Source organism: Stegodyphus dumicola, chromosome X2 (assembly GCF_044657685.1).
Source record: "Stegodyphus dumicola isolate Sdum_Otavi_A_Nest chromosome X2, ASM4465768v1".
NCBI classification, from domain to species: Eukaryota; Metazoa; Arthropoda; class Arachnida; order Araneae; family Eresidae; genus Stegodyphus; species Stegodyphus dumicola.
Genome location: NC_140781.1, coordinates 187,649,958 through 187,669,378, shown reverse-complemented (window position 1 = coordinate 187,669,378; position 19,421 = coordinate 187,649,958). Strand labels below are relative to the sequence as shown.

Genomic DNA, 19,421 nt, shown 5'->3' with positions numbered 1-19,421 from the left:
CCTGTGAAGACAAGAATATTAAAATAAAAGGGGATACTGTTGCGAAAATTTTAGCATATCCAGTTAATTCGGTTCTTCAAAATTATTCAATAGTTTTATAGTTTTGTTTTTAACCAAAACAAGACTTCGTTTGTACTAAATATTAGATTGAATAATAATAAAAAAAAAAGAATATTAGATTGGCAAAGGTAAAAAAAAATTACAATTTCATAATTAACTAAACAGTTTTAATACATGCAAATCAAAGTCATCCATTTAACGATAGTTTACGTTTCTAAAACTTGAAACTGCTTTGGACAATTTTTTAATTAAAAATTTAAAAACATTGTTCCATATGCAAGTCAGACATAAATCATATTAGTTAAATATTATCATTGCTTAGTGAAATTGTTTCCTCTTCACGATATATTAATAAGCAGGAAATATTTCAAGTTTTAAACGTCCTTAAACTAGTGTTCTCTGAATGAATTGCTGAAAATACTGGACTGGTTATCAGAAGTTTTTCAGTAATAAATCAGTCTAATGAAAAGATAATACACGCAGGAAAATTGTCTTGAACGGAAGAATCAAAAAGCCTACAGAAGTATAATGAAAGATGTGCATACGAGTAATCCCTGCATCAAATGGAAACTTTAATGATAAAAAATTAATTATTTCTTCATAAAAAGAAACCCTAAGCCCAAAACCTAATTCAAGAGAACTACTTTTCGGAACACCTTTGGAAAACTTTAATTTGCCTTCACTTGTTAGGGCGAACCAAGCCGAAAACGTTTCCGCGGGGAGTGTTAGTAATAGAATTTCAAAGAGAAAGATCAATTGAGAAACTGGTCTTGCTAGTCTGTAGTAGAATGATATAGGAAACAAAATAAATCCATGGCAAAACCCGAAGAATTCACGCTGCAGAAGATGAAACTCTCCCATTCAATATCCGTATCTTATTTTCCGCTTAGTCAATCGTGTAATTTTTTCCCCTTCTTCTTCAGTTTTATTCTCAAAAGGATATCCTGGAACTCAATATTTTAAATTAAGGGAAAATTCTGATAACTGCAAGTTAAATTGGCGTCCATTTTAAAATAACGAAAAGAAAAGTCGCATGAAAATTTAGATGTTTCTTTCAGGTTATGATGAGCACTGGGAAAATAAGAAATTCTGATTCGGCTTCCTCTACAGGCTTCAATGACTATATGAATGCACGCTATCATAGTCATTTAAAAAATCTGAAAAAATTCTGAAATCTGAAGCTGGTCATTTCAAATATTTCCTATACGTGCTAATGATATTTGATCTAATGTACTCAAGGAAAACTAATTTTGTTATTATGCAAATAATTGTATTATACCTATGCGTCGTATGTAGCTTTATGCGCACAATATTCATATTTGAAAAGACGGATTTTTTAGCCTCATCTCTTTTGGAAGAAAGGTTTTTATATATTCATTTTTGTGTATGTATGTGCAAGAATATATCTACAGGCATTCAAAAATCGCAGACTACAGCAATATTTTTTTTTTCATAAATGGAGTTTCCAAAGAAGATTAAAATTGCAGTTGTTATTGTATTTCTTTACATTCTACAAAACCATTGGATTTGTGACATGTATTCTTAGAAATAGAACAAAATTTGAAAATGAAAATAAAGGAAACATATTGAATAACAATTGCAGATTTTGTACCCTATAAATTGGGTTTGCGGGATAATTCTTTATTACTTCGAATCTATTGGGTCAGTCCATAAATTCGTGCGCAATTTTTGGTAAATTTTTAAATAATATAAAAAACACAATTTAACATTTTAATCAATTATATATTTTCCTCCATTATCTACAGTGTCTCACCATCTTACAGGCAGCTTTTTATGCCTTTGCTGTAGAAAGACTGGTTTTGATGCAAAAAAAACTTGAACGTTAATTGTGTACATCCTGTTTAGAATTTAATTTTTTCCCAGTAAAAAAATTTGTAAGGCACGAAATAAGTGAAAATCACTTGGGGCAATATCTGGAAAGTAAGCAGGATATGGCAAAAGCTCCGTTTGATTTGGTTCTAACAGTTCAAAACGTCCTGAATGGGGTTCATCATGAATGCTGCTTTTTCCAACTCTAATTTTTTTTAACCATTTCTGGGCAGTCCTTACACTAATAGTGTGTTCACCATGTACACTATTAATTTTCATCGCTGCAAACCTGGCAGCTTCACCACACGAAAATAAAAAATGTAGCACAGCGCGTTTGTATTGAAAATTATTCATCTTCTATGGGTACTAAAATGCATTCGATATTTACGAAAGTTTGTGATGAACTGAATAATATGTTAGTCAGACGATGACAAGTTTCAACAGGTTCAAAATTGTATTGTTTTAGTAAATGCGTCATAGTGAATTCCACGCTTATTCTTAATGCGCACCAACTTATGGACTTACCCAATATAAAAGCAAGTGGTACTTTTTTATGCATTATGACATTTATCCATTATAATTACTTCCAAGTTTAAGGGCACAGGCTCTACTAAGTTTCACGTTAGGTCTGAGAAAATCCTTAGTTAGGTATAAATCTTTAAATGATAAAAATAATAAAAGCACTTTGCTTTATATTTATAGAAAAATGTCTGTGTGCAAGCTCACCGTAATCCAAAGACCAACTTTTGTCTTTATAACGAAACAATGTTAGCTAATCATTTTCACTAAACATAAATGCACTGTTATGTAGAGGCGGCTAGAAAAGCAGCTCAAGCTAAAATACGGATTTTAAGATTAATTTATATTCAATATTTGGCTAGCTATCTATATAACTAACTATGATTATTTCCCAATAATATTTAGAATTCGTTGCGCACCTTTCAAAGAAGTTTCATATGCTCATTATAATTATTTATATATGAAAAAGTATGCTATCGCAGTTCTAAGGAAATATGAATTTAAATGAAATGCTTCGATTTCCTTTAAGTATGCGTTTAGTATGCTACAGTTAACGATTTCTTATGTGATAAATAAAATATGAAAATAATTCTATAATTTCAGAATTTTTAGATATTATTTTTAAAGACTGCAATTTTTACATGCTTTGATTAGACTGAAAACATATATCCATGATCTAGCAATAAATCTCTAAGTTTAAATTTTAATTACATTATTTATTACTTAAGCAGATTTACCGTATAGTAACCAAAAAATAATTGACAATAGTCACAAAATAACACAATAACTTATCAATCGAGAAAGACAACATCAAGGAAAAAAAGATTATGCTGGTACTTTGGAAATGTATGTTATGAATTTTACTTCTGTTGCTGTCTGTATATGTATATTAAAGTAATTTTACTTTGGTGAATGTTAGCTTGCCAGAAAAATAAATTGATCTCATTGAGTTACACGAGAGAAATGTTTGTATACTTTATATCAAGCTATTCGCAGATGACATAATTTGTGTTTATTCTTTGATCCTTTTAAGAGCATTCATACTTTTAATGGTTAAACGAAATTAATAATAACATTTTGAAAATAACACTGTTGTTATTTTACTAATGTAGCTTGAGATAAATTGAGTTTTTAAAATTTCATTGTGAAAGCTTTTACCGTTTGATAAATGAATTATGAAGCGAAAGTGAATAAAGTTAGAATTGGTATGTATAAGTTATTTAAACTTTTAAAATTTTTGAAAGCATTAAAAATGTAAAATTCTTTGCGTGTAAAAGAGATATTTAAATTTAAATCATTTTTTTCAAATATCGAATTTAAATTATATTTTCCCTCCATTATTATGTGCAATTTTTGACAAAACTTAGAAAACAATGGACACTCAAACCTGTATTTATGCGATCTTTTTGTGCGATTTTTTTTGTGGTATATGAAAATTTCAATCAAATTGGAACGTAATTGACGAAGTTATCAATAGAAAAATAAAATAAATAATCAATAAAAAAGTGTATAGCCATTAGGTTATTTCGAAGCAGGACATATGAAAAATGAGCAATGCACTCGCCGGGACTCGAACCACTGACCTCTCGAATTCGCGTCGAGCGTGCTGACCACTACACCACGAATGCATGCTAATAAGGCGGGAGAAATTCCTTATGTACTCCCCCTTTAAAGGACGACTGCGGATTAGGGGACAAAATTGCCAAATCCTGGTGGTGATGAATCATCATTCACCACCTTTTAGTTCGGGCGCCACTGTAGAGATATTAGGTATTTTTGAGAGCAGAAAAGATGAAAAATGAGCAATGCCCTTGCCTGGACTCGAACCACGAACCTCTGGCTGACCACGTTTCGAGCGTGCTGACCACTACACCACGAAAGCATGCTAAAAAGGCGGGAGAATACCTTATTACCTTATAAAAGGAGTTTCCGTCTTGAAAATCTGGCTACAAAGACATATAGAAGCGTCTAGTGAAACAACAGTCGTAGCAAAAACTGATCACCGACTACATGGTAACTAAAAAAATGTCAACTCTAAACGACTCTATTTTTTATAACTACTCGTGAAGTTTTGTGCGATTTGTTTTATGCGGTCCCTATCAACGGCCCCAAAACGGGTTTGAGTGTATTTGATTTTAGTTTCGTACGGTTTTACTCTTTTACTTTAATAATGACCTCCCAGACGGTATAGTGGTTAAGGGAATCGACTGCGATACCAGAGAGCCCGGGCTCGAATCCCGGAGAAGGCATGGCTGTATTTGGCCGTCCCCTCATAGGAGGCAAAGGTAGCCCAGCTAATGAGTGCCTCCATAATAAAGTGACCACTGCTTCTGGCCTTAGTAGTCTGTGGATGGTATGGGCCCACCATTTAGGGAAACGAAATAACTTTAATAATATTTTGGGTTATTAAGCATTAACATCATTTGAAAATACGTAAATGCAGTTATATTAGAGTTTAAATTAATATGTTTAGGTGCTACGGAAGTTTTTAAAGCAAGAATGTTTTTTTCTAGTTGAGAGCTCCTTCCATACATCGGAAATAATTGTATAGCCTCCATTCCACTTCACAATTAAACAATAACCACAAGCATACTTATAATTCCTAGTAACGTAAACAAACTATGATAAACCGACGGTGTCCCGTACTTCTTCAACAGTAACGGAAACAAACTCCCATGAAAAACGTACGCTGTGAATGTGGACTGTGAACATACGCTGTGAATTTGAAAGACCTGTTCGGAAATTTGAAAATCTTCCTAACACAGGTTCAGTTCGAAAAATGGTTGTGGTCATTTAAAAGCAAAATCTTTTCTACTTGGGCTTAAACTGCGCTACGCAAAATACTAATGTTTCTTTGCAAGAAAGCTGAGAAGGGAAAGATTATTATACACTCTGTATACCCGTTTACCTTCGAGAGGACGGCTGGCTTCGATAGTAATCTAAACGGAGTTAATCTTACCTCCGGAAAATGTTAGCCGAAGCAAATATCACTAGCCTCAGAAAAGTTTAATGTCATCAACACAACATTCGTGGATCCTGAAAAATTATACCCTCTTCAGCGACCCATTAAGTTAGGATTTGCGAAGTACTTTGTTACGGCAATGGATACAAATAGCTAGGATTCACATACCTGAGAAACGCATTTCCCAACATAAGTGATGATGCAATCAAGGAAGGTATTTTTGTTAAACTTCATACTGCGGCATTATTTCTGGCTCAGAATTTCTATGAGCAGGTGAGTCTAGTTAAAACGCTGCATGGTAGTCTTTTAAGCGTTCCTGTAAATGTATCCTGTGTAATTGTAGAACAGACAATCGAAAATTAAAAATAAATGTATCATGTCAGTAAATCTTCACATGTTTCGGCCTTTCTATATTTTGTACTTGGTCAATGTGTAACGGGCGGTTTCGTACTCCAAGCGGTGTGTAATGAGCATGATGAGCCCTTTCAATAAACATTTTGTGAAACTAAATAAAATAAAATAAAACAAATAAATTAATAAATATAAAAGACGTGGCGTTCCCTGGAATCCTAGTATGCTTGTTAACTTCGTTCGTATAAGTGTTTCTCAGAGATCTTCGTCAAGGCAAGTCAAGAAGAAAGAAGCATTCTTCGTCCTTTTAGATGATTTCTTTTCTTGGTAAACATGTAAAATTGGAATAAACTTAAACTGTTACTATAAAATTAATTACGTAATCAGAAAATGCTAATTGTATAACATGTTAATAATGATAATTGCATAACGTGCTTAATGATAATTGCAAGCTAATCCAGCAAAAATAAAATACTGACAATTTCGTATGTCTTTATCCTGATATAAATGAATAATCAATAAAAATAATCAATAAAAAAGCTTTTTCCTTTATAATAAAACTTTTAAATATAATAAAACGTTTTCCTTTAGAAGAATATGAAAACAGAAATGTCAGAATTTGTCAATGTTTTCACTAATTTTTCAATAAACGTTTTTGTGATATTTATGGAATTTTAATTCCTCATTTTGATACATAGGGGACTTGAGATTATTATGTTCACTTATGAATTAAGAAAGTGAATGCTAATATTACTAAAAAACATAACATTCTTTTTCCGTTTATATGCTTTAAGAACCAAAACAGAAGAGAAACACGCTAAAGTAAAACAACAAATTAGGTAACAGCAACAACCTTGTGTTTGGCGTCTCAATGGCTCTTGACTGAATCTACACCATGCACAAGGTTTTTGCGTTGCCTAATTTTAGCTTTAAAATGCAAAAAAATAGCAGTATGTAAAAAGGACGACTTTTCATGCTCAGAGTGTTTTCTACATATTCTTACATTTGCACCTTCTATCAGGAAAATGTTTTTCTAAAATGTGAAATTTAGTAATAGTAATTAACCAATAAAAGTGTAATAAATGTTAAAATATTAATTACGCAGAGTTATGGTTCTGGTTATTCATTTTACTATTTTAGTTATTTCAAAATATTTCTTTGCAGCACATACAAAATTTTGACATTTTACGGTTGTATAAAAGTTGCATCAGTAACATTTATTTTTATTTTGTTAAAAGTTAGTCCTAATAGTATAACTTGTTATGTAAATGATGGTTTGTTTTATATTAGATTCTCCATTAATCACGAGTTATATAAATGAAGTTATAAATATAAGAAATATTCTGGGTTGTCAATTAATGCTCGGGATTTCGGTAGCTAGGTTTAAACGCAGTGGTACTCCTTAGATTAAGAGGCACCAGATTTGATGAATAAGAGTATAATTATACGTTTGATGGCGTAAAATTAATTTAGAAAAGACAACTCGTTAAGCGTCTCGGCTGAAAAAGTTGTCGTAATTTGCAATTACATTTATTTCATACTTCAAAAATTTGCTAGCATTTTACGCTTGCAATTGCTTTTTGTTGCATAACTGAGCTGATTAATGCATTTTTTAAATTACTTTATCAGGATTTTTAATAGTCTCATGTGAAGTTTGCTTGAGTCTAGTTTGGATAATGGATGCATAATGAGATTTTTATCTAATCCCTTTTTATAGAAACTAGGTAAAGAGGCTAATTTGCTCATGTAACAATAATAATGTTTAAAATTATTTAATTTTTCTACTTATATTAGCTGAACGAAATGTGTAAATCAGTACTAAGCATAGAAATTTGGAATCCTTCTGATTAATTGTATCTGCATATTCAGGATTAGAAATGTAAATTTATGCTGTGGGAAACAATGTAGCATTTAATCATTACCTTGTATTTCAAAAATGTTTCAAATTTTTCAGCCCATAGTCATAATGGCTACAGAATACTACAGTTTATTTATAACTGGTATTCATACATTATTGCCAACACGTGCAATGGTAAGAGGACAGACTAGAGACCAAATAGCAGCTGAATGTGAAACTAAGAACAGGCAGTGTCTTTGAAGAGTCGACAAAACTGGCTAGCTAAAATATCCCTCTCGAAGTTGTAAAATAATTCTGGCACAAATCATAAGACTCATAAAAAATATACAGGCAGAAACTAAATCCTGCTAAAGTCATACAGGTAAACTTCTGAAAGAAGACATTTACAATTGAATGTAAAATTATCTCTATGAATCAAGCTACAGTCCATGCGCTGTGAAATCAAATTGCTTTTAGCGTCTCCATCAACACAATTTGCAAGTGATAGTAGGCGAACAGGCAGATAAAAATGTGTGCAAAATTATATTTGATATTGCAGCAATATTTTGAGCTGCACTGCCAAACATTATTTTCAGAATTTCAGAGTACTGTTATCAGAGCTGCAAAAGGATAAAATAATAAGTGTATGAAATCTCAGTGTGCTGGAAGATAACCCATACTGTAATCATAATCGCACTGTGGAAACAGTGCATGCTTCATGTGACAATCAATATACAGATTACACATTAAATGTATGGTACACATATATAGTACAGAGAAGAAAGGATCAAAATAGAAATGGTTTGCAAAAGCTTTGAATTATCAAATTGAAAATAGGTTTAAATTTAGAATTTTAAACAACTTTAGTTTAAGAACAAAATGCTAATTCTATCATAATGACAGTTTGCTTACTTATTCATTTATGTTACATTTACTACTTATTGTTGCAAAACATTTGCTTACAATCAATGTTCATTGCCACTTTTATAACAATCATGCAGAAAGATATATTTCTCTTTCTCCATAAAAATTAATTTCCCATGGTTGAAAGGGAATAAACATATTTTTTTGAAAAATATGTTAATGATTTAGGGAATTTAATTTTTTTAAATAATAGGATGATAACCCATACTGTAATCATAATCACACTGTGCAAGCAGTGAATGTTTCATGTGACAGTGAATATACAGATTACATATTAAATGTATGCTACACATATATAATACATAGGATAAATGATCAAAATAAAAGTCTTTTGCATGAGCTTTGAATTATCAAATTTAAAATAAACTTTAATTTAGAAATTTAAACAACTTCAGTTTAAAACCAAAACCTAATTAAATCATAATGTCAGTTTGTTTTTCATATAAATGCATATAAATAACTACTAATTCAGAACTAAGCTAAGTGTAAAGCGTAAAAAAAAATTATGAGAGTGACATAAAATGAGAGCTACATAAAACATGGTATGGGAAACATGATTCAAGTAAATTAAAAATTATCAATTCATCAGAAGTCTGTTCAACATCAATAAAAATTTAACTTACCGAAGTCAGCTGCGAAAATTATATTTTACTACTTATCAATACTACATTCTTTCATTAATTTCTAATGCTTATTTTACTGTTACAGGAATCAGGCCTAAAGTCCGAGATCATTACCATGCTCACCGTCTCTCCTTCTGGTTACATCTGTTTCCCCAGCTTCATGAAACTAGTTCCGTTAACGTGTCGCCAGAACATCACCTCCTAGATGATCACGATAACCTTCAGACATACGATGGAGCTGTTAGACAAGTTGCATTTTCCGTATCTCCTGAAGATTTCGAAACTTTAGCTCCCACAACTGCATCCAATACTTCTTGGAATCGATCAACAAACAAGCCAGATGTAGTTCCAATCAGTTCCAATGATGAGCTTTCTACCGAAAGTTTTACACAGGTCTCAACAACGATGAATATGTCAGATTCTTTGGCTGTTGTGATGCAGGAGGGAGGCATCAGTGCAGCTCTGAGTGTTACAATAGCTGTCGGAGCTTCTCTTTTAGTTCTGAATATTCTCATATTTGCTGGCATTTACTATCAAAGAGACAGAAACAGGGCAGAAGACCTTCAGAAAAGAATTTTTGCGGTAAGATTTTGAAATTTAGATTATTTGATTTCATATTTATGCTCTTATATCCAACCAGAATAGGAAAATTTAAAACTATACTGATTAGTCCGTTTTAATCCGTGTCATTTACGAAATGTCTGCCAGTTATTGCCGTCACAAGCGCAGAATTAAAATTTAACAAATATTATTTGCCCACTTCTGACTGCTTACAACTAAAACGGGACTTTACAAGTTAAAATGTCAACTACTTTTAGCAATAACTAGTATCATTTCAGACAACTTGCCTTAAAAATTTACACTTATCAGACATCAAATACTCTAAAACAAGATATACTTGGTTTTACTGCAAATTAATCACTCTAAATGCGGCACTTACTAACCTCAAAGAGCAAGGGGAAATCGATTTGCCCTCCTACAAATATTACTAATTCTTTTCAAATAGACTGTCTTGCAAGTGTCTTTGGCATAACCGTACTATCTAAGCGAGTATTTGCGACACGAATCAAAAGGAAGGTAGATCGGTGTTTAAATTAATCTTAATCATTATTGAAAATTGAAATAATTGGAAGAAATTTAATAAAATGTATATTTTGTATTCTTGTAAACTACATGCTGATGTTAAAAATTCTCGGGAAATCTCATACTGTTTTTGCTTTGTTTACAGGAAATGAATATACCAATCAGTTATCATAAATAAAATTAACTGAATTTAAAGTTTAAGAATATTTATTTTTTACGTACTTAGTTTTAAGAATTGTGTTTCGCTGAGACACAGTTTGAATCTAATTACTATATTTATTCAACGTTGTATAAGCAATAATAAAGGGTTTTAAATTTCAGTTTTTTTCAGCTCTCATTTTACCAAATGCATTATTCTAATTTCAAAAGCAAATTCATTGAATGATTTTTCTATTTCTGTTGGATATATCTGGCTCCATGGTTAATAATAATAATAATGTACTTATTGAATTTTTGATACCCACCTAACAAATTCGTTGCTATGTGATTGCGTAGAATATCAGTATAAGTTAAGAGCTTTAACTTATACTGATATTCTACGAACAATTACATCTTTTACATGTATATACCATTCAGATTCATACCCTTAACTGTATATAATTTCTAGATCGGTTTTTTTTGCATTCAGAAAGAAAAGAAAAAGTATTCAAATATTCTAATGAATTCTTATGTAAAATAACATATTTGACACGGTATAATTTCTAAGGCTTAAATCAACTTGAAACAGGCTATCCTCAAATCTTGTGGCTGACGTTAAGAATTTATGTCTAAAGGTTGGCTTGTTGTCTTTGTTTCTGTTTAATTACTAAGACACTATAGAGACATTAGGTTAATTGGAAAAGCTGGAGAGATGAAAAATTAGCAACGCCTTTGACGGAAATCAAACCGCGGATCCCTGGAATAGCGGACCAGCGTGCAGAACGGTTACACCACAAAGGCATGCTAGGAAGGCAGGAGAAATACCTTATATACTCCCCCTTTTAAAGGGCGAATGGGGGTTTTAGGATACCCAATCGCCAAATCCTGGGAGAGGAGAATCATCATCCAGCACCCTTTTAGTTCGGGCGCCACGATAGAGACATTAGGTATTTTGGAAAAGCGGGAGACATGAAAAATTAGCCACGCCTTCGCCAGGAATCGAACCGCGGAGCTCTGGTACACCGGCCCAGCGTGCAGAACCATTATACCACGAAGGTATGCTAGGAAGGTAGGAGAAATACCTTATAACACAATTATCAAAACCGAAGCCCAAGCAGATGCGGTTTACACATTGGGTCAGCTCTGTAACTTTCCAACCTTGTAACACTTACTGGATTCTATCAAAACTACTCGATAGTTCTAAATTTCTTCTTTCTGAGCGGCTTCTTGAGCTGGAAGGCGATACTCCAGTATGAAATCCAGTGTGACCAGTATGAAATCCAGTGAGATTCTGGTTAGGATTACATCCTAGATTTAAGCTATGCCGATTGTCAAACAATTTGTATAAACCTCTGGTATCAGTGAACAATGTGACGAGACAAGGCATATAGGACAGAAATTAACGCAAAGCTAAGTGCCACTAAAACATAAAATATTACAACTTGATGCATGCATAATTATCAAACATACTATTTACTTGAATCCATGCATCATGCTTGTAAGAATATAAAGTAAATAGCACATAAAATAAACAGTTCAGTTTTAGAAGAAAACGGTAGTGTATAACGCTAGAGAGATTCTTTTCGGGTAGTAATGTGCATTACAGAGTTTTTCTGCTTTCTTATCGTCGCGCGCTGGGAGTAAGAATTGCTTCTCATGTTTTTGCATGTTTGCTTATACTAATTTCACTTAATCAAATTGTTAGTTCTTCACATAATTGTCTGAGAATTGTTTCCTGCCGACCGTTTGGATTATGGCTTTTATTCAGCAGATTATTCCTGAATTCTAGAGAATTTACTGACTTAACATGTTTTTCGGTTGTCTTCGGACGGCGCAAGATACTACAAAAAATAGCATTATTCAAGAGAGGATAAACCGGAGTTTTTTTTCTGTGTTTCTAGACCTAAACCTCCTGGATCTGTCTGAGCTAAAAGATATAGACAAGCAAGCCCCAGTCGTTATTTCCGTTCCAGATTCTTTACCAGTGCAGAATACTGAAGGTATGGAAGTTCAGGGAGTACAAGCTAAAGAACCGCACAGCCCGACTAAACCGATGAACAACGTATTCTCAATTCTTTGCGATGAAAGTGTAGTTTCACTCTATTCTTTGCGAAGAAAGTATAGCTTTACCCATCCAGATGAAAGTTTTTCACTTAAGGAAATCCAGCCAATAAAGAAATAGAACAAGAAATTTCAAAGAATTCAAAACCGTAGAAGTTTCTCCAAATCTCGGAATAAATCTTTCCATAGGCAAATCAAGACCCTACCAGCAGAAAAGCTTTTCAAATTTATTATCAAGGACGTAAGAGAAAACTTCAGAAATTGTCCCACCTGACAAACCAGCATCAGCTAATTAGGAAAATCTTGACTCTGCTGCTCTGATCACTGCAAATGCAACAGTCAAACAAGATACTATTTAATTAATCAGTACTGAATCAGTATTTGATCATTACTTTACCGATCAAAGAGACAGTACTGGATTTGTCTACCAAATATAAGGATGATAGACTCCACCCACACCTGGAAACAGCTCATAAAGCTTTTGGAAACCTCTGAATTCACGGACTACAAAGCCAAAATGGTAACAGATTACCAATTTAACATCAGAGTTTTCACATCTGACACACAGAGCAAGGTAACAGAATTTCTTAACGAAACCCGAAATCAAATACTTTGCGCATTATCTTGATGGACGACCCAAAACTGAAAACCTGTACTAAGCAGTATTACATCATATACCCCATCAAATGAAGTTGCAGATGCATTTATCGAGCAAAAATTTCAGGTAGAACATATTGTCTAATTGATAAAACGCACAGGTCTCAAAGTAGTCACTATACTCTTGTTCTTGATTATTCTCCCTAGTAACGAAGAGAACCGGAGTATATTTAACATTGAATTTCTCATGAGACTCAGAATTTGTGTTGAGATTTATCTTGGCAGATGAGGCCCTCTTTAGTGAACGTAATTGATAGTGTCATTAGAGTTCCAGAAAAGTTGTCTAAGTAATGAATATGATATTTTCTTAGAAATACTTGTCAAATTTGGAGGTGAGCATCTATGGAAGAAGGGCGTTCAGACGAGTTTTAGTATAAATGCATGCGAGAGCTGAGGAATAATTAATCTTTGTTCTGGATTTCTTCATTTTTAATTCCTTGTAATTGCAAATTTCTTATTTCATATATAAAATATATTCTGCTTAAAATTCATTTCGAAGTTTAATTTATTCCCACAATATGTGAATTGTAAAATTTAACTAAAATTTTAAGATTTCATTTCGATTAAGAAACAAACGCTCCAATTCTTTCAGATCTTGGTTTCTAAAAGAAGTTTAAACCATTTATTTTTATTTGCTGCTTTGCATGATTGTTTCTAATAAGAAGAATAATTGAAATTAGAACTTAAACTGGTTTTTGAAGGAATACAAACACAGATGGCTCAATTCAAATCGAAATCCTCTTTTGGAGCAGGAATGATAGGAGAATTAATTCTGAGGAAACATTAAATTATTTTATTAATTCAGTTTTGAAGCTCAAAAGGCAGATAAATGTTACATATGTAGCATTTAGATTACGTATTCTCTGACGATGAATGTAGTACATTTAAAATAAAGAAAAGGAACAAAAAGAGAGAAAACAAGCCGTGGAAGCGTTGCTTCTTCCATTGCAAAATACCCTTAACACGTAAATTTAATGTTCTCTAAACATTATAAACTTATGATTTCCGGTTATTATTTCGCTATTCTGAATTAATTTTACCATGTGAAATGTGATTCCCCCCCCTTTTCAAATTAGGAATAAAAATATATCGCAAACACTATTCTGTTTTACTGAAAGCAATTATTTGAAAATTCTGGTTTATTGAATTCTGTATTTTTCTAATTTCGAATAATTGTTTAAAACGATACACTTTACAAATTTGAATTATTCACTAGCTTCTTTTCGTCTCACGTTCTTTAGCTACTGGTAATAAAACACGCTTTGTAAAGACATTACCGAAGTCTGATTCCATCTTTTCTGTAGTTGATGGTAGTTATTTTAACGAATGTCTCAAGTTATATTTTTTGTTATCTTTCTCGATGCAAAGTTCATCAGTATGAAATTTCTGTAATTATAAGCCAATATTTTGTTTGATGGATGACAAAATTTTCAGTTCTAAAATTTGCAATGATGTCACTTTCTCTGCAAAATTTACAAAATTTTATATCAATCTTATGCTAAAGAAGATTATTGTATTAACCTTTCTAATAATTAGAGTGACAAGAGAAACTGAAGCATATATTGAGACTACATAACATGTGTACAGGTAACAAATTTCTGTAGTTTAATGCTATTTTACGTTTTTTTTTTTTTTTTTTTTTTTTTTTTTTTTTTGTTGGGGAAGGTAGCACGGAAAGTTTTGTTGAACCTACGAACATCGTTACAAAATGAATGACAATTTCATAATAACTTATTAAATTTGTTAGTTAGAGATGACGCGTCTAAGATGTAACTCATTATGAAAAGTATCTTTAAAATATTTTTTATCATTACACTGATACCGTTTATGCTAATTATTTTATATATGTATTTGTATGCAGCTAATAATTTATGTATGCAATTCCCAGGCGGTATAATGGCTAGAGGAGATTACTGCGATACCAAAGGGCTCGGGTTCGAATCCCGAAGCAGACATGGCTGTAGTTGCCCGTCCCTTCCTAGGAGGTAATGGGAGCCCACTTATAAGGTGCTTCCACAGTAAAGTCGCCATAACTTCCAGACTTTAAGTTGGCTAAGTGCCCGCCAATGGGAAAAAATCTGTATGCATCTAGAAAGCTTGAAGAAATATTTAATTGAAAAGCATTTATATTAGTACTTATAACTAACAGTGTTTAGTACATAAAATGATTAAGCATTAAAATTGTGAATGACCCATATAACAGTAAATATATTAGCACTTTCTGATATTTATCTTTGCATAGAAGATCATGCTAATGTCAGTTCATAATTCCGTGAATAAGATATGGCATAAAATACTTATATTTTAAGAAAATGGCAAATAATTACAATTTCTCTCCTCAGGAAGGATCGGTGGACTCCCAGATGTCTTCTTCAGTCCCCCAAATGAAGCCTCTTTCCTTAAGGGCCCCGCCTCCGTCTCCAGTATGCCAAACTTTGCAACAACAGCAGGAAATGGCTCTTCATACGCAGAAAGTTCCACCTAAGCCTTGCATGGTACCCACTCCGCCGCAAATCCACCAAAAGCCAAACTTAGCGCAGCCTCTGCTCAATCCAGATGGGAGCAAGCCATTAAACAACCGGATACAGTTTTCCCAAGTTCATCAATCTCATAATCATCAAGAAATTAAGCTGTAAAGTGGCGTTTGTGATAGTCATGTATCGTTCTACTTGTGGAAGTAACAAAGTAAGTCTTGGGAATTTATTCTTCTCTCACAAATTAATAAAACTGAAAAATAATTATTCTAATTGGATTCGGAACTTTAGCTCCGTTTTAACCGGCACGTCCGGCTGCATGTTTCTTTGAGCTTTTACTTTACTTTTTAAAATTTAACGAAAGCAGAATCTCGTATTTAAGATGTCATTGTTTAAAGTAAGTTCGAAAACGCTCTTAGCTTCAATAAAACTATAAAGTTAATACCTATCATAAATATATTATCATGTAAAAAGTAAATATCTGTCTAAATTATCTGTCATAAATATATCATCATATATTATAAATCTGGTCTTAAACTGTACAGGCTTAAGATAATATTTTTATCTTCCCAACAAGAAACCAGAATGAAATCAATGGCTTTTGAAAGGTTAGGTAAGCTGAAGGTGGGTTTTTTTTTTTTTTTTTTTTTTTTTTTTTTTTTTTTTAGTTTTTATGAGATTACGGCAAAGCCTTGAGGGCTATCTGCGTAAGGGGAGGGATGCATTCGTGGAGGAAGTTTCTAAAGGAGACTGGCTCGTATACACCAGGAGAACAGAAAAGTGTTATTTTAAGAGGCCATTCTAATTTAAGGATATCTATTTTGAATGTCATCAAGTTATGTATATAGAAAATCTTAACAACATCGAACATATCGAGAATAATTTAATATAAAATGCATACATAATGCGTTCACTGAAATTTGTAGCTCTCTGTCATGGAGACCGCTAATGAAGCCTACATATAGTAAACATAGAAATGTGTCCTTGAATTATAAAGCGTCTATGTAGTTGTCAAACATTTTATACTATACACATCGGAAAATATAGCGTGATTCATTTCTCTTCAATCTTCTTATCACAGATCTAATATCTATTATTGGGTGGTTCAACGGGAAATAAATACGATTCATCAACATCCCAGTTCGTTAGGTAAAAGCTCACTGCTAATTAGGGGATATTAAAAACAGTCTTCAACAGCTTCATTCGTGGGCTGTCGTTGTTGTTACCAACTTCACTCGCCTAACAATGGTCAGCACAAGCCCATTACATTCATCGTGGCAAGGAGTCAAATGTGCCTGTCGTTGGCATAAGCCTTGAGCACCATATAGTTGACAGCCCGACTTTAGTCCATTTCCGCACACAATTCTGAAGTAAAGGACTCACGGGAAAACTGGTCCGAGGTTTTCCCACCTCTCTTCCTTTACCATCAACCTGTCGAGAGGACTTTCGGCTCGCCGCATATTTAGAGCGCCCCCATGTCGCGCTGGCACTATAATTTTTTTTTAATTTACAAACATTTCACATTTGAATATTCACATAATCACATGAATCAATTCACATAATTACATTTTATAAATCGGCCATTCGGTACGGCAGTCAATCCCTAACCATTTTCCTGGTTGGGCGGCTCATTAAGGGGTAAAAAAAGAAATTACTTCCTATGTTCAGGGTGATAGCTTCGTTTTGGTTTGGTTTATCTCATTATAGCAAAGTATGCTAGGGCATTTGCCTAATGGGAAGAGATGTTTTCGTGGGTGACTTTCTAAGGAAAACTTGCTATTATCGATGTTGCATATGGGTAAAACCACGAAACACATATGCAACCAGCTTGTTCGCCTGTAATAGAATACAGGTCGAACTGCCACTGTTCAGAGACTTCATCCTTAAGCCGCAGATGAGCCATAGTTCCGGAGCGGCAAGTATAAATTTGAGGTTATATGATAATTTTTTTTCATCATGCTGAAGTTAAAGTGTCTCTTTTTATCCTCAAAACCATGTATATATATTTTGAGGTATGGAGCCTAATTGGATATGTTTTAACCAAAAAAACCGTGAATTCCTAATAAATAATAATGTATATATATTTGAGGTATGTAGCCTAATTGGATATGTTTTAAACAAAAAAACTGTGAATTCCTAATAAATAATAACACTCTAAACGTGACAAACAAATATTAAAATTTACCATCTTGCAGCTGATTCATTAAATCGTACATTATTTTTCATGCAATTATTTTTTTTAATTTTGTAATTTATAGTTTATAATTTACATTACTTGCTTGTAGAGAACTTAAGGACTGCATAGATTTAGATGATACTAATTCGAATATGGTAATAATTTAGTTGTAGAGACATTAGGATTATTTTGAAGCAAGGGAGATTGGAAAATGAGCAACGCCTTCGCTGGGAATCCATCCACGGACCTCTGGAATACCGCCCCATTGTGCAGAACCACTACACCACGAAGGCACGCTAGGAAGGCGAGAGAAATACCTTATATACTCGACCTTTTAAAGGGAGACTGGGGATTTTAGGGGATGCAATCGCCAAATCCTGGGTGTGGAGAATCATCATCCACCACACTTTTAGTTCAGGCGTCACTGTAGAGACATTAGGATTTTTTTTAAGCAAGAGAGATTGAAAAAATGAGCAACGCCTTTCCCGGGAATCGAACCATGGACCTCTGGAATACGCGCCCAGCTTGCAGACCACCACATCACGAAGGCATGCTAGGAAGGTGGGAGAAATATGTTATATAGTACTCTGTATTTCATCACAGTGTTTTTAAGAAAAGAATATCTTTTTAAAATCCCATTTAGAATTGAAATATTTCAAATCACATTTTGTAAAATCGGTTTCAGCTTTCATTTTCGCTGGTAAAATAAAATTTTTTTGCGTGACGGGCGTAGATGGATCCTACCGACACATGAATGGTACTACACCTCTTGTGAATATTTTTGAAATATATGTTAAATTATTCATAGAAATCATTAATATTTTTATCATTAATATTTTTATCATTAATAATTGTATTAATAATATTATTTATTTATTATTTTGATAATTTCATTTTGAGACAAAATATGCTCGATATTTTTCCTGATAATGGTGACAGCACTAAGGTACATATGTTTCCTAAGTTAACAGAAAAATCTTCATGTTAAATGTCAGTGTTGGGTCCCTGGGATTAGTAATATACCTGATAAAGAATAGAAAACACGAAACTCAAGATAAGCTTCTGATTAATAATTAGGATATTTCATACCTAAATAAAGACTATTTACCTTATAATATAATTCTTTAATAATTAAAATCAAATATCCATTTTATAAGGACTCTTTCTTATTAAATATAAATATTTGTATAAATTTTAATCCTTGACTAGCCCAATTTTTATCATAAAACCGTTTTATAAAAACATTATTTTAATCATTTGGAGATGTTTTAATAATGTAAAGTTAATAATAATTCATATTTAATATTTCCATTATTTTCATGTATTTTGCTGGATAGGAGTTGTTACTAAAAAGCGAAATTAATCAGGCAATATTCAAATGTGTTTTCGAGAAATTGAAACATTATTTTGGTTAACTTAGTTGTGCCTAATAAGATGTATTTAAGCATAAGAAATTTCTCATTTTTAAATTTACTATAAATTGCTAGATGTGATATTACTAAAACCAGCTTTATATTTTATTCCATTATTTTTAAGTTGAAAGTTTCAATGCTTCTTTCAGTGTATTCGATGTTTCACATTAACATGTAAAATTACAGATTTTATTTACGGTTCTCTAATTAAATAATTCAAGAGATACTTCTTAGAAATAATGTTGATTTTATTTTTTTTTTAATTTGATAATGTTTCAATTTATGTCACCGAAGCACTTCAGCGATAAAAGAAA

The 19,421-nt window shown here is 32.6% G+C and overlaps 1 protein-coding gene and 1 non-coding gene across 2 annotated transcripts in view; one reads left to right on the top strand and one right to left on the bottom strand.

The window, feature by feature from the left end:
- LOC118199469 (neuroligin-4, X-linked-like) overlaps positions 1–19,421 on the top strand; it is a 624,820-nt gene that overhangs the window by 580,319 nt on the left and 25,080 nt on the right. The window contains exons 6-7 of the mRNA XM_085809401.1: positions 9,192–9,688; positions 15,388–15,730. Coding sequence (XP_085665527.1) covers positions 9,192–9,688; positions 15,388–15,681 — 791 coding nt within the window. The 3' untranslated portion in view covers positions 15,682–15,730. The remainder of the gene's footprint in view (positions 1–9,191; positions 9,689–15,387; positions 15,731–19,421) is intronic.
- Positions 3,965–4,037, bottom strand: TRNAS-CGA (transfer RNA serine (anticodon CGA)). Its single transcript has one exon. It is a non-coding gene; the product is annotated as a tRNA-Ser (tRNA).